Raw genomic sequence first — 13,601 nt, 5'->3', positions numbered from 1 at the left:
AACATTCTTAAGGGATAAGCAATTGACTCACAACCTTTTGCGCAGTTACCGTATGTGGATTTAAGAAAGAATTGGTGAGAATGACAGAGTTTGTTTAGGAGTTTGTTAAGTTGTAAAGCAAATATAACACCCTGGGCGTTTGTTGATTCATGTTTAAATTCTTGTCGTAATACATACAATATTAGAAAGTTCTTGAATATACTTAATGAAGCATCAGAACTTCTGAGAAAATGTGTGAAATAACTTCGACATACAAAGTCTCTAATCCTGTCTACACACACACACATTTTTTAATATACTGCATTTTTAAACTGTGGTTTTCTGCTCTGAAATATTACAAAACGTTTTGAAAAAGGCAACATCTCAAACATGCCAAACACAAGTTTAAGTTGGAAATAAAACTTCTCAGTGGGACTCATGAATAAAGTCATGGAGTGTATTTGCTGCCAGTGTGGAGGTAGAGAGCAGCGAGGGGGCTGTGAGGGACTGTTTCCCAGCCTGTGTGGTTATTTCATTCAGGAGTGTGTTTGTTCAGCTGCGCGCCGACTGGAAGGTATTCTGGAGGTACTGGGGGGGTGGGCTGCTGCACGTCTCTGTCATCGCAGCACAACCTCTGCTCCGAAATCATGAACCAGGAAGGATTACATTGACTTAAAGTCTGCGTGAGCTGTTGCTTCACCAACATTCAAATGCATGAATCACCTTGTTAAACATTTTATTTTCTGGAAGCACCGAACATTCTCCCCGATTTCACACTGTTTCCGTACACCAACTCTCCCCCTTGCTGTCCTCTGCCTGGCGGAAAGAAGGTTTTCTTTTTTTTGTAGATGTGCCTTGTTGTTTTGTTATTTACATAAACTGTTGTCAGAGCGCCCAATCTAGAAATAGAGGAGCGGAGTGTTGCTTAGCATAAAGACCACAGTCTTATCTCAACACCTCTTTCCAGATGGGACGAGGCTGAGCAATATATACACACACACACACACACACACACACACACACACACACACACACACACACACACACACACACACACACACACACACACACACACACACACACACACACACACACACACACACACACACACACACACACACACACACACACACACACACACACACACACAATGCGAAAGCTTTTATAGAAGCCAGAGGAAACATGTTTTGTTAGGGTGCTTCATCATTGGCTGCTCATGATTGAACTTTCAAGGCCTCATTTATTAGTATATATTTAAGTTTCAGCCATACTTTCAACAACATTGTTTAGCATCTTTGTCAACCTCATAATTAGAAATTGTAACTATATATATTTGTGATATGACTATTGTTTGAAAAAGGTCATATGCTGCTACGATTCACTATTAATATTCACATTTGAATACCGTCTAGACTTAACAGAAAGTAAAGTGAAGCCATAAATTATGTTACGGATTGATTATTATTTTATAATCGTATCTGATCATTTCTGTCCAGATATGGCTGCTGTCAGAGTAAAGCAAGGGAGAGAGACCAAGGCCACTTTTTCATCCTGCTCTCCAACTGTCCAAAACCCATTCTGTGTGACTTCATAGGTCACCTCTCTCTGGTGCAGTCACTGGTTTCCCTCCAGCCTCCCTCCCTCCCCCGACTCCCGCCCCATAACCTCCCCCCTCTTTAATACTTTCTCTATGGAGTAAGTCGGGGGGACAGGCGGTCACGCAGTAGCTGGCTTCATGATTAATGGTGTTTATTCTTGACAGAAGGCTCCTTTATTTATCTGCATTGCAGTTTCACTGATACTATCAGTCACCTGAATAAAAAATATTCAGTCATACCAATTTTGCAGTATAATTGAGTAGAGTCACTTCCTTTCAGTTTTTCCCCCCCTCGCTCTCCTCTCCCACTTTATCTGGCAGCCTTATCATCGCCACAGTAATTTTCGCGCTGCGTTGTTTGATATGGAGAGGCTGGCTTTAGCCGTATTTGACATAAAGCCTCTTCAATTTTCACTGGAGAAAAAAAAGGGAAGAAAGAAAGTTGTGCACCACTCTGTGAAAATGTGCGAAGAGGGGGAAAGAATCTCTCCCCTTTTTTCTTCTGAGGCAATTTCAGGATTTAGAGAGAAAGGAGATAAATGCCTAAGCAGAAATGTGGGCAGATTGAAGTTAAAGTATATCTATTTTTTTGTATTACAGCAGTTTCAGAAGCCTAAATGGAGAGTAGTCTTTTTTCTACACAGCCTGGGCACAGGAAGAGGGTGTTTTGAAGGCACCTGTGTATTTTGAGAATGATGGATCCAGCAGGTTGGATGGAAAAAAAAGAGTTTGGCACTGCAGAGATTTGACAAGGCCTGTAAAGGTTTAAGGTTGAGTCATTACCCGTGGAGATCTGTTCCGACATGTTCCAAAACTCTACTTACCAGGCTAGGATTACCTACGCTGAGGCTGACTCTGCCGCAGTGTGGCTATTTGTATTCCCAGTTATTAAATATCACATGCATTTCTTTTGTATTAACGGCATAGACACTTAAGCAAATGTATAGTATTTATAATCTACAAATGATTCCTTACATAACATTTCCATTTATACAAATCCTATCTGATTATTTTTTCGACAAATACTTCCTGTTCATTGTAATTTCTACGGTGTTAGTGCTTTGGTTTAATTTAATTTGAGGCCCCGTTATAAATATCTTTTAGAAAGGTACATTTAGATAAAAAAGGAATACATTAATCTCTCATACGAGGCCTGTGAATTTGCCCATGTAACACATTAGTGGATTTGATTTTCTATACTCGAGTCATTTGCCCCCTCTTCATGTTTGAGATCTCAATTTGTAGCTCTCCCATGGAGCACAATGGAAAACCAGGTCTGAGGGGAAGAGATAACAGGCAGGTGCCAACAGCTCCGCGCTAATGTGTGTGTGTGTGTGTGTGTGTGTGTGTGTGTGTGTGTGTGTGTGTGTGTGTGTGTGTGTATGAGCGCTAGTGCATTCATGCTCTCACACATGTACACACACGTTATACATATTTTTCTTGACAGTGTTTGAGCATTAGTTTATTAATTTACTGTATTTTTGTATTTATTATTATTTATTTATTTATTGCAGTTATTTACCCTGTATTTCCCTCTTGTAATAAGACATTTAAATACATATTCCTTTTCCAATTTCTTTATTAAATTGTAACCCTCTTACTATTTATACTCCATTTTTCATCTTAGGCCTTTAATAATTCATAGTTTTCACAATTATTGTTAAAATAATTATAATATGCATTTTAAATTGGGCTGTGATTATTTTCCTCATCACTTAATCTGCCCATTATTTTACTTGATTAATCATTATGTCCATAAAGTGTCAGAATTGTATAGTGAAAAATACCCTTTCGTTTCCCAGAGCCGAAGGTGACGTTTTCATAATGCTTTTTAAAAATAGAAAAGATAATTGTCCTTTTACGAAAATATATAACAAGAACATTTGTAAATCTTCAAACTGGAGAACTGGGAACCAGCCATTTCTTTTGCAACTTATCTTGACAAATTACAAACAATTTATCGATAATAAAAGAAGTTGCTGATTAATTCTGTCAATTTAGTCAATCAATTCGAATGAATTAATAGACTGGTTTTCTCAGCTCTAAAACCAAGCATTGGCAGCAATACCAATGTCACTTTTATGATGTCACTTTTATGATCTGTGCTGGTTCTTAATTGGCTTTGTAAATACCCTCCTCTCATTGGCGGGGAGCTATTAGAGAGAGGCAGTGACTGTCAAGATATTACCCAGCGCTGGCAGCCCGCCGCCTCACATCGTCTCCACAACCTCAGGCAGTCCTGACGTCTGCTTCTCATCACAAATACCGGGAGTAGTTTTAAAAACGAGCCTCAGGTGAATGGGTGGGACTGCTTATTTCAGAAAGGAAATATTTTTCTCCTGATGTACAATTATCAATTTTAGCTCAACCCTTTGAATGGAGTTAGTTTTTCGTTTTTTACTTTACCCTACAGACGTCATGCTGTAGCAGTGTAGAAATGTGGAATTTCCATTACTGTGATCTCTGGGCTGTGGGCTCCAGACCCTGCGATCCCACTCTGGGGGCCAGTTACAGCGAGTAACGAGACCAGGGGAACAGGGCCATAAATCCTCTCCAGCTTTCCGCATTTTCCATCCTCCCTCGCTCCATCCCTCCCTTTCCTTTCATCCCTCTCTCCATCTTTCCTAGTCAAGCCTTCACTATATGATTTAAGAAACCTAAATGCAACAATGTAAAATATTCCCACATGTTTAAGATGCTTACAGTTTTAATGTTAGAGGAAATGAGTTCATTGCCTCCCGCACCTCCTCTCCTCCCTTTTAAAAAAAAACGTGTTTATCGCCTAAGTCACAGAGAATTTCACTCCTTTTACACTCACCCCCCCAATGCTAATTAATTCATATCACATAAAGCGATTCCATTCTCTCAGCCTCTTGTTATCTCTCTTATCAGATGTGGCGTCCATTACATCTGATAGTGTGGTAGTTTCAGCTCATGATGTTGTATGGAGCGAGCCAAAAAGAAATCGGTTGCTTACATTTCCGTTCTTTTTGAGAGGCGGTCAGTTTTTTGAGTCCTCCCCCCCAACTAGTGTCCATACATGTGTGCAGTCATGCACGCAGCTGCAGGGTCACGACATGTGAGAAAGCAGCAAGACTTTTTGTTGCATGTCCATCATTTTTTGACATCACTGTGAAAGTAACTTTGCTACTTAAGGAATGAAAGTTCATCCAATGATATACAATAAAGATGGGACATTTGTTTCTTCCTGAAGAAAGGGAAAATAAAGTTTCCCATAGCAGGCTAATTAAGAATTCCCTCTCATTCATATCAGTGTTGTAAAACATCCTCCTTTGAGTAAATCGAAAAATGTACACAGGTCTGTTTTAAGCCTCCCAAAGCTTCATCAAGCCTGAGCTTGGCACCGCCACGCACTCAGCCCCTTCATGATTAAATATCGAGGAAATCCACATGACATTTTATTAGTCCAACAAGATGGATGAAATGGCCAGACTAAAGTAGGCTGTGTCTTTTCACTTTCCCAACAGCACTTGCCTTTCTTCGGTCTGCCTTTTTCTCTCTACAAGAAGTATGTATTAGGAAAACGTGATGGATTTCATTCTGAAAAGGAGATTTTCAGTGCCAAGAAGAAAACATATTTTGTGTCTTATACCTGATGCTTCTGTTTTCTCCCTGTGAGTCTCAGCTCTCCCTCCCACTCCCCCCTTTTCTTTTTTCTGTTGTTCTACCTCAGATCTCTGTCTGAAGGATTAACCATCTCCAGCAGTGTGTCTCTGCTGTCTTGTAGCGCTGTGTATTGTTTGTGATTTGCTCAGGCCCATCCGTGCGGTTGCTCATTTCAGCAGCCCAGCGTGACGTGTTGAATTCGGAGGGGGGGGGGGGGTGTCCGGGCCGCTCCTCGCAGCCCTGGGCCACACTCATTCTCACCTGAGATAGGCTGTAGGCATGCAGACGCACACGCTCATTACCTAGACTTGTCGGGTAACGGAGGCGGTGGGGTGGGGAACCTGAACCCTCTTTAGCTGCAGGCGTCAGCTGAGTTTTTGTGTAAAGGCATTGGGGCCATCGAGACATTACTTGAGAGGAAAAGGAAAGATAGATATGCTTCCTCCCTGTTTTTACAAGTTTAACACTTCAACACCCAGGAGTCCCGTCCTGTCTTCTCTCTAGCCCGGGGCATGCCAAAAGAACTCAAAACACTGACTGAGAGCAGCGGTAATTCAACCGGTGCACGCTTTCAAAAAAGACGCAATCAGGTAAAAAGTTCAAGGTAAAATGGTCCATGCAAAACGATCGCGCTGTTTGAAAAAGGGCCAAATCAAGCAATGGAGAAGGAACAAAAGGAACAAGAACATGTTTTTTTTTGGGTCTCACGTTTCTTCCCTGATTCCAGCCCCCTTGAAATTACAGGAAAACAGGCAGCCTCATTTTGTGTAATTTTACTTTCATGTTTTCATTCCCTCGCTATACACTCTGTTGATTCGTTTTGGTAGACATTCTTATCTTGATGGCTGAAAATTACATTTAATTGCAGTGTGGACAAATGGTTTTCAAACCAGCCTGAGAAGAAGAAAAGAAAACTCCTGCTGCGTGGCCAAGCCAAACATAAACTTTTCATAACGGCGAATGCGTTTGGCTGTGATGTAGAAACAGCGCAAGGCAGTGAAAAGATCTGTTGTTTTTGATAAGGCATAATCCTAAAACTTTGTTGAAGTGCAAGCACTGCCAAGGAGCCTTGATCTAAAAGAAGAAGTGTTTTCATGTGTGACGCACCTTCAGCAGGTTCGTGACTCAGTTAGAACCTGATTGTTGGACACCTGGGCCCGTTTGTTATGACTTGAGCTTGTCACACTCAATGGCTCCTGTGATAAACACATGTTATCACTCTGGCAGCATGGAAGTGATACGTGCCTGCGGGGATGTACTGTGTGCTTATATGTACACAATGTGAGTATGAGTCAAAGACACAGGGGGAGGAGGAGAAACTGAAGGAGACTCGTGGTTATTCAACTGGACAGCGAGTGTATATGTGAGAACTGACTCTGCAGTGCATGGGAATGTCTGGCACGCCTCCAGAAGTAACCCACCGAGAGGGAATCCTGCTTGATGTGGCCATGAATAGAAAGCCATCCCAACCTCCCTGAACCCACCCAGGCCTTTGATGTCAGGGGGTCACACGGAGCCCTGGCAGCTACGGGGGGGGCATAGTTACCCCAAACGCCTGGCAACCTCACCGTGCCATACCGAGCCAGAGCATGTCTGCGGTGTGCTCTGCCCTGCATGGTGAAAACAGAACATCAGAGAGCAGGACACTCAGATCAGATGGGCAACAAACTACAAATCCTTAAATATACAAATTCAGTTTCTGGAATTATAAAAAAAAGAAGCAAATATGCGGCCAGTGATTGACAGATGGAATCTCTGCGACTTCTGTTCCGTCACGTGCTATGATGGTTTCCCCAAGACGTAGAAAGCTTTAAATCTTATAACTCCATCATTTATGTTTTTGTAAATTACACAAAGTTGATGCAGACGGTGAAATGCCAAGACAATAAATGCTTATTCCCACCCTTTAGCTAATTAAACATTACTAAAGCTTCATTTATAGATAATAGTTATATGTAAAGGGGTTACGACTTAGCTACGGATTCTAAGCACGTAGCCGATGTAGCTATGCTAATATGGCAACCACAGGAACTTTGGTCAGCATTGGCTTTATGTATTTTCTCCTACAAGTTAATGGTGCTCAAGATGGTTGATAGTGAACACAACATCTAGCGAAGTGATCCTACTAAAAACCCTATATGCTCACCACGATCACTGTTTCCAATGACGTCTTCTCACATTGTGTAACAAACCATCTGGCGGGTCGGGATCTAGAATAGTCTATAATCAGTAATAAACCAAGCCCCAACCTTCCACTGTAGCTTGTGAGTGAATGAAAGACTGTAGACGCAGTTATGATGGAATATATTTAAATCGCCAACACATCCATCTAGTCTTACCGTGGTGCTATCAAGGGCTAAAATCCATCGGGACTGATGGTAGCCCCTTGTGTCAACCATAAATCCAACCGTCAAGCTCGACTATGCGATAGCCACATAGAAGATAGGTCCTGAAAGTGGTCACGATAAGGGCAATGTATCAGTTCCACCACATGTGCTGATGAAGATCATGGGATTGAAATCTTTAGTAGAAGAGAGTAAGCCAACCTCGGAGCAAGATTGTGCTCACAGCATTGAAACCAAATTCACAAGCCTTTGATCATAGAAACAGAAAGATATGTCAATGCCAACTCCTGTATTGGGTGACAGACTAAATGTATCCACCTTTTGTGGCAACATGTTCATTTCTTATTTTCCAAATCATGCAGATGCAAAAGCCATGCAGTGGTTGGATCTGAATTTAAAATGACTTTTAACGGCTGCTGTAATTGTCATTAATAATGTGGAAAAATGAAGTCATTGGAATACGGTTCACTGGCAGAACTTAATGAAGACATTCCTTTTGGAATATTAGGACCCTAGAATATATATCCACCTTCTTGTGTTTGTGTCTCAGTCCGTCTGTCTTCTCTCTCCCCTTGTCTCAGCTCCCTTTCCTCTCTTCTTGGGTCTCAGCTGGCTCTGTTCCTGTGGCCCTTTGATCTCAGTGAAAGGGTTTGGAGCTTTAAAGTGCTTCTGTTTCCGCTGTCAGGAGCCCCTCGCTTCCTCCTCTCTGGTTTAGGCTTTCAGTGCGGTGGCAGCCTTGTTCTGTGGCTGGGTGGGTTGGAGGGGAAGGGGCACAGGTTTCTATGAGGTGGTGAGATTGAGCTGAGGTTGGCGGGGGGATTGTTCTGTGATGCTGTCAGCCTGGGTCAGGAGAGGACCTGACACCTGACTGATCCCAGTTCCCTCCAAAAGCCCAGTTCCCACCTTGCTTAGCCTCTTGTGGCTAGAGGTTTAACATGTGAAGACAGATGGGTCCTTCATAGTCTGTGGTTTTGGACTTCCTCTTCCTTTATTTTTCATATATTTTTGAGGATTTATGGTGTAGACAATTGTGATAGTGTTACCTCTAATACATATATAGAATGGAGGTTCCCATCCATGGAAGACATAGACTTTTTTGTAAAACAGAGAAAACAAACAAATCACAGGGACCCTTGCAACCAATGCTACATTTCTACAGTTTACAACATAATGACATATTAAATAACTTCTGCCATGTTAACTTTCCAGATCAGTGAACCCCCTCAAATAATCTCATCAAAAACGTAACCCTGCCAATGTAGCCATCTGCATTTTTGTTTACAAGATATTCTTTTTGGCTAAATTAGCTAATGTTGTTAATTTTTTTTTTTTCAAGTCAAAGTAATTAATCACATCTATGTTACATACCTACATCATATGCAGGAGGCTATTTTAGTGTTTTCCAAAATTAGGACCGAATGTCCCATTTCTTTCTTTTTCTTTTGCCAATTCCAAGATAAAGATGGAAGTATTTCTGTTGTCCTTCTCAGCCATTTCTCTAGCTATTTCTCAAGACATGGTTAGTTTTGAGTTTTTAGCTCTCATGTTTTTCCTATTTAGACCTCTCCTACATCTGTGAATGAAATGATTATGGTGTATGACCATTCATAATTGGATTTAGACCCACTAATTTCCTGTACCCTTCTGTGAAGCACACATCATTTCATGAGCTAAAAGTATTTTGCAAAGCCGGTTCCTGTTTTAGCAGACTGCTGTGTCAATATACCACCAGGTCTAACTGCTGCACCACAATGATACCTTCTGTGCTCAGTGAAGTCATCAACCTTCACCGCAACTGTGTCTTTCTACTGCAGCTCTTACCAAAATAATTATTAGTGTTGATATAACCTTGTTCCAAACAAAGATTCAAGGCATGTTTACATGAACACACACCCCTCCACAAAACCTCAAAATCATTTGGGGGCATATTTACACTTGGCAAGTGTGTATTCATCCGGTGAAAAAAGACGACAGTTTAAAATCCACAGACCGCCCCGTGTAAACATGCGATGTCTTAAAGAGGCACTGGCTGGTTTTAAGCGAGGCCACGTGAAAGGAAATGGCTTCCATATGTCAGGAGCTCAGTCTTTCCCTGTGCCCTGTTTGCAGGATGTCTTCTTTTTTTAGGGTTTATAGGAATTATAAATCTACCAAGGGAAGTAGAGGAGTGAAGGAACATTTCTTTCTTCTGGTAAGGCAGAGAAGCCCGCGGTACAGCTTTGATGTAAATCTTAAATCAGGTGTAACTAAGATGCCACTTCTTTTTGGCGCGCACACCTACTCAGCACACACACAGAGGGAACATTCCTGCACACACACTGAACGTTGTCAGATTACTTCCTTTCGTCATGTTGATTAATGCATAGTGGCAGATGCTAAGACGATCACGGCCCTGCAGAGAGCAGCTGAACGCCGAGGATCGGACACTCTTTTGCTTTTCCTCTCACAAGAACAGAGGCCCGCCGCGCTCCTCCAACCCATCCATCTCTCTGCTGTCCTCCTCAAATCCCCTCACACCTGGCTCTGCCCCCCCGGAGACCTCTTTCTCTCTCCTCCTTCTCCATCTCCCCCTTTCTCCTAAGTCTTTTCTGTCCGCCTTTACTTCCCAATTCGTAGTCCATATCTTCACACACTCCCTCCTTCTCCTCCACCCTACTACTGTTTGTGCTCAAAAGCCTGTCCACACTTTTGCTTTTCCTTTTCAACAGGCTGAAATATCCCTCTTCCTCTGTGTCACCGTCTTCCCTCCAACCAACACGTGTGCTCTCTTTCCTTTTGTTTTCTGATCACCTCGTTTTTTTCTCAATGACCTTCTAGTAGGGCTCTGTTCTTATTTGCTAAGTTAATTGGAAAAACAAACCAAGTAGAGGCATTTAGCCAGGGTTAGTGTAGGGAGATGCAGCCAACGTATGACAGGGTTAATCAGTGTCATTGCAGCCAGAGTGGGAGTCTGGATTTCCTCATACAGGGGTGTGTTGGGCCAGGAGAGGAAAAGTAATGAATCCTTTCTACCTTCCCTTCTGGGGACCTATTCCTACATTGCAGAAGTCTGAAATGTAATATGCAGCCATTTCAGATATACAGAAATGTTTTTCCCATATATTCCGCCATTAAATGAACCCCTGTACATCTGTTATTCTAAGGATTTTAAATGTATTCTACTGACTTGTATTTAAAAGTGTCAAGTGCAGAATCTGAAAATGTATCATTCCATGTAAAGGTTGTTTCTGAAATCAATGACAAACATTTTCTGTGTGTGATTTTCCTCACCTGCTCTGAGTGTGTACATGTGTGTACATGGTCAACCACATCAAAGTGAGCGTCACTGCAGCTGTGTTGTTGAACTGTATAAATGAGGCATGCAATGGTGGCGTGTGGGCACATAACTTGCTTATCATAAACACACTCACACACCTGTTTTGAGGTGCACCGTTGCCCTCAGCATGACTCGCTAGGTATGGAGGAAGTCAAACAATTCCTCATGAATCTTCTTGACAGGAGACGTGCAGAAAAGAAATGGAGGTGAAAAAAAAAATTCCATGGCCATTGTTTTGCAGTGTCAGATACGATCACTCACCTTTGCACACTTTAACAATGAGGCTTTCACTGAGACTTCCCCTTGTGAGAGTGAGAGTCTTTTTCCACGTTCACCTGTGTTCAGCCTTACTGAGACGTGCTGTCACACACACTTGTAAGAATAAATCGTCCCACAGCACATTGGGGCTCATTACAGAAAGGTTCCCAGCGACAAAGTATTTACGTGTGAACGGATGCCTGTGCACACATCTGTCTGTCCTCCAGTGTGTGTGTGTGTGTGTGTGTGTGTGTGTGTTGTTTCCGCTCCTCAGTACTCATTATTTTCCCTGGCCTGAGCTCCATCATTAGGGGGGCTGCGGAGTAAAGGGCCGGAGGGGCCTGTAGGGGATCAGGGGACGGGGCGGAGGTCGTAATTGGGCTGTTCCACTCCCCTGGCCTCGCTCAAGGTCACAGCGAGACAAATTCTGGGCCAGGTCTCACTTTTTCTCCCGTCTTTTCCCACCCTTTTCCATCTCTCCTCACCTCCTTCTTAAACCCGCACTTTTTCTCGGCCTCCCTCCTTCGCTCATCCTCTCCTTCTCCTGGGGTCTTTTGTCACAGTAGACTGGTCCACTGGGGAGCCACAGAGAAGTGGAGGGGCTAATTCAGTCTAATCTCTTAGCCTGTTAATGTCTGGCTGATATCTGGATTTCTCCACATCCTCAGGGGAAGGCCTTTGTGGCGAAAGCCATCATTATGAAGTGTCCTTGCCCTCCTAGCCAATTATAAGAAGGGAGACAAATTAGTTCATCTCAAACTTGGCTCCTATGAAGTTTTCTTGATTGTTCTCAACTTTATTTCACATCTCATACCATAGAGACATTTCACAGTAAAGGTTTTTGATTAGAAACAGAATAGCCTGATCATATTTTCTATTTAAAGAAGTAAGATTGTGCATCTTGTGTGAGACATGCTGATGGATTTTGTTCAACATTGTATCCGTCATGTGTAATTCTGTACACGGTTTCTGCTCAAAGCCAAGTTTGAAGCCATCTGAGTAAAGTGGTGTAGCGTTGCTTGTCTGGCGCTGGCCAGCAGTGAGCTCGGTCTAACGTTTCCCTCTGATTAAGACACAGTGGTGAAAGCTGCCTTTGATCTGAGGAAATGTCTGCGTAGGGAGCAGTTGGAATGCAGCGCTCTCCTCTCTGCCTCGCAGATGGAGGGAGAGAGATAGTGTCACAGTCCATTTGTCTGGCCTCGCCACTGCCAGTCCACCAACGGCAATACAATCTACATCGTCTGAGACTAATAAAATGAGCATGATGTTGAAATTGTGGAGTCGACTGGATTATTGATGTTAATTTTACACAATGTTGGCAACATTAGAACCTAATCAAATCAAAATATCCTATTATTCCACATGTGGTGACTTAATACGTTTCAATCACATTTCACTTGAACCGCAGTCAGAATGATTGTTCACAGCAATCACACACATTTACTGCTGTAAGTTGTATTTTGAGTTGGTTGCACGTTATGTATCCATGTTCTTTAAATATATTTTCTTTCCCTTGTGTCTCCGCAGGCCTCCTGGGATGGCGGGCAGTCCGGCTTTCTCTGACATCTCCCTCATCCGGATCTCGCCCCAGCGGAACCCCTCCGTGGGGGCGGAGTCGCCCTTTCACCCTCCGCACCCCTACATCAACCCATACATGGACTACATCCGCTCGCTCCACAGCAGCCCTTCCATCTCCGTCCTGTCAGCCACCCGGGGCCTCAGCCCTGCAGATGGTGAATAAAGTGAAACGCACACCGACGCACAAAGCTTGATGCATATGCACTCACATGCACAACTGCACACAACCTCAGCACAGCAGAGATACGCATCAAAGCCTCAGTAGACCTTTAAAAATGATTGTTGAAATTGATTAGTGCCGTTTGATTGCTTTTAGTGGGAATCTCGATTCTCTGTATCAGTTTAATTCCTGTTTGAGATCAGAAGAGGTCAGGTGAGAGGCAACTAGATCCATCTCTATTAAGACCCAGGGGTTGGTGCAATGTTATCTGAGTGAGGGAGGAGGTGGCTGGAACTCATATGATGGTGGCTCCATCCTTGTGGGTGGGGGTGCAGGTTGGAGGGAGGCTAATCCTTTTGATCTGTGAGTCATGTCAGAGAACCTCTGGAGGATGCATCAGTGAGCGGCAGGGTCACGTACAGTTACAACGCTCACACCGAGGGAGGGGGGGATTCAAGCTCAGGGAGCGCTTGTTTCCTGAGATCTCAAGAGGGATTTGGACAGGGAACTTCAATTAAAGCAGACAACACAACCAGGGGCTTTACAAAAAGAAAAACTGATAGAAAATAAGATTTTAAAACTGTTAAAAAGGGAAAAACTTACTTAATTGTGTGCTAGCAACTTGCTGTCAGCAATCTAAATGCTATGAATGTAGTATTTAGTAGGGCTTAAATAAGACGAACTGGTTCAATTATATTTGTATAATATTTTAAGAAATCCCACATATTTCCAGTTTTGCTA

The 13,601-nt window shown here is 42.8% G+C and overlaps 1 protein-coding gene across 1 annotated transcript in view; it reads left to right on the top strand.

The window, feature by feature from the left end:
• The window catches only part of gli3 (GLI family zinc finger 3), a 92,921-nt gene that overhangs the window by 55,253 nt on the left and 24,067 nt on the right, over window positions 1-13,601 (top strand). The window contains exon 5 of the mRNA XM_034108281.1: window positions 12,650-12,855. Coding sequence (XP_033964172.1) covers window positions 12,650-12,855 — 206 coding nt within the window. The remainder of the gene's footprint in view (window positions 1-12,649; window positions 12,856-13,601) is intronic.

The sequence above is a fragment of the Pseudochaenichthys georgianus genome, chromosome 20 (genome assembly GCF_902827115.2).
Source record: "Pseudochaenichthys georgianus chromosome 20, fPseGeo1.2, whole genome shotgun sequence".
In the NCBI taxonomy this organism is placed as follows: domain Eukaryota; kingdom Metazoa; phylum Chordata; class Actinopteri; order Perciformes; family Channichthyidae; genus Pseudochaenichthys; species Pseudochaenichthys georgianus.
This window is presented reverse-complemented; position numbering and strand designations above follow the sequence as displayed.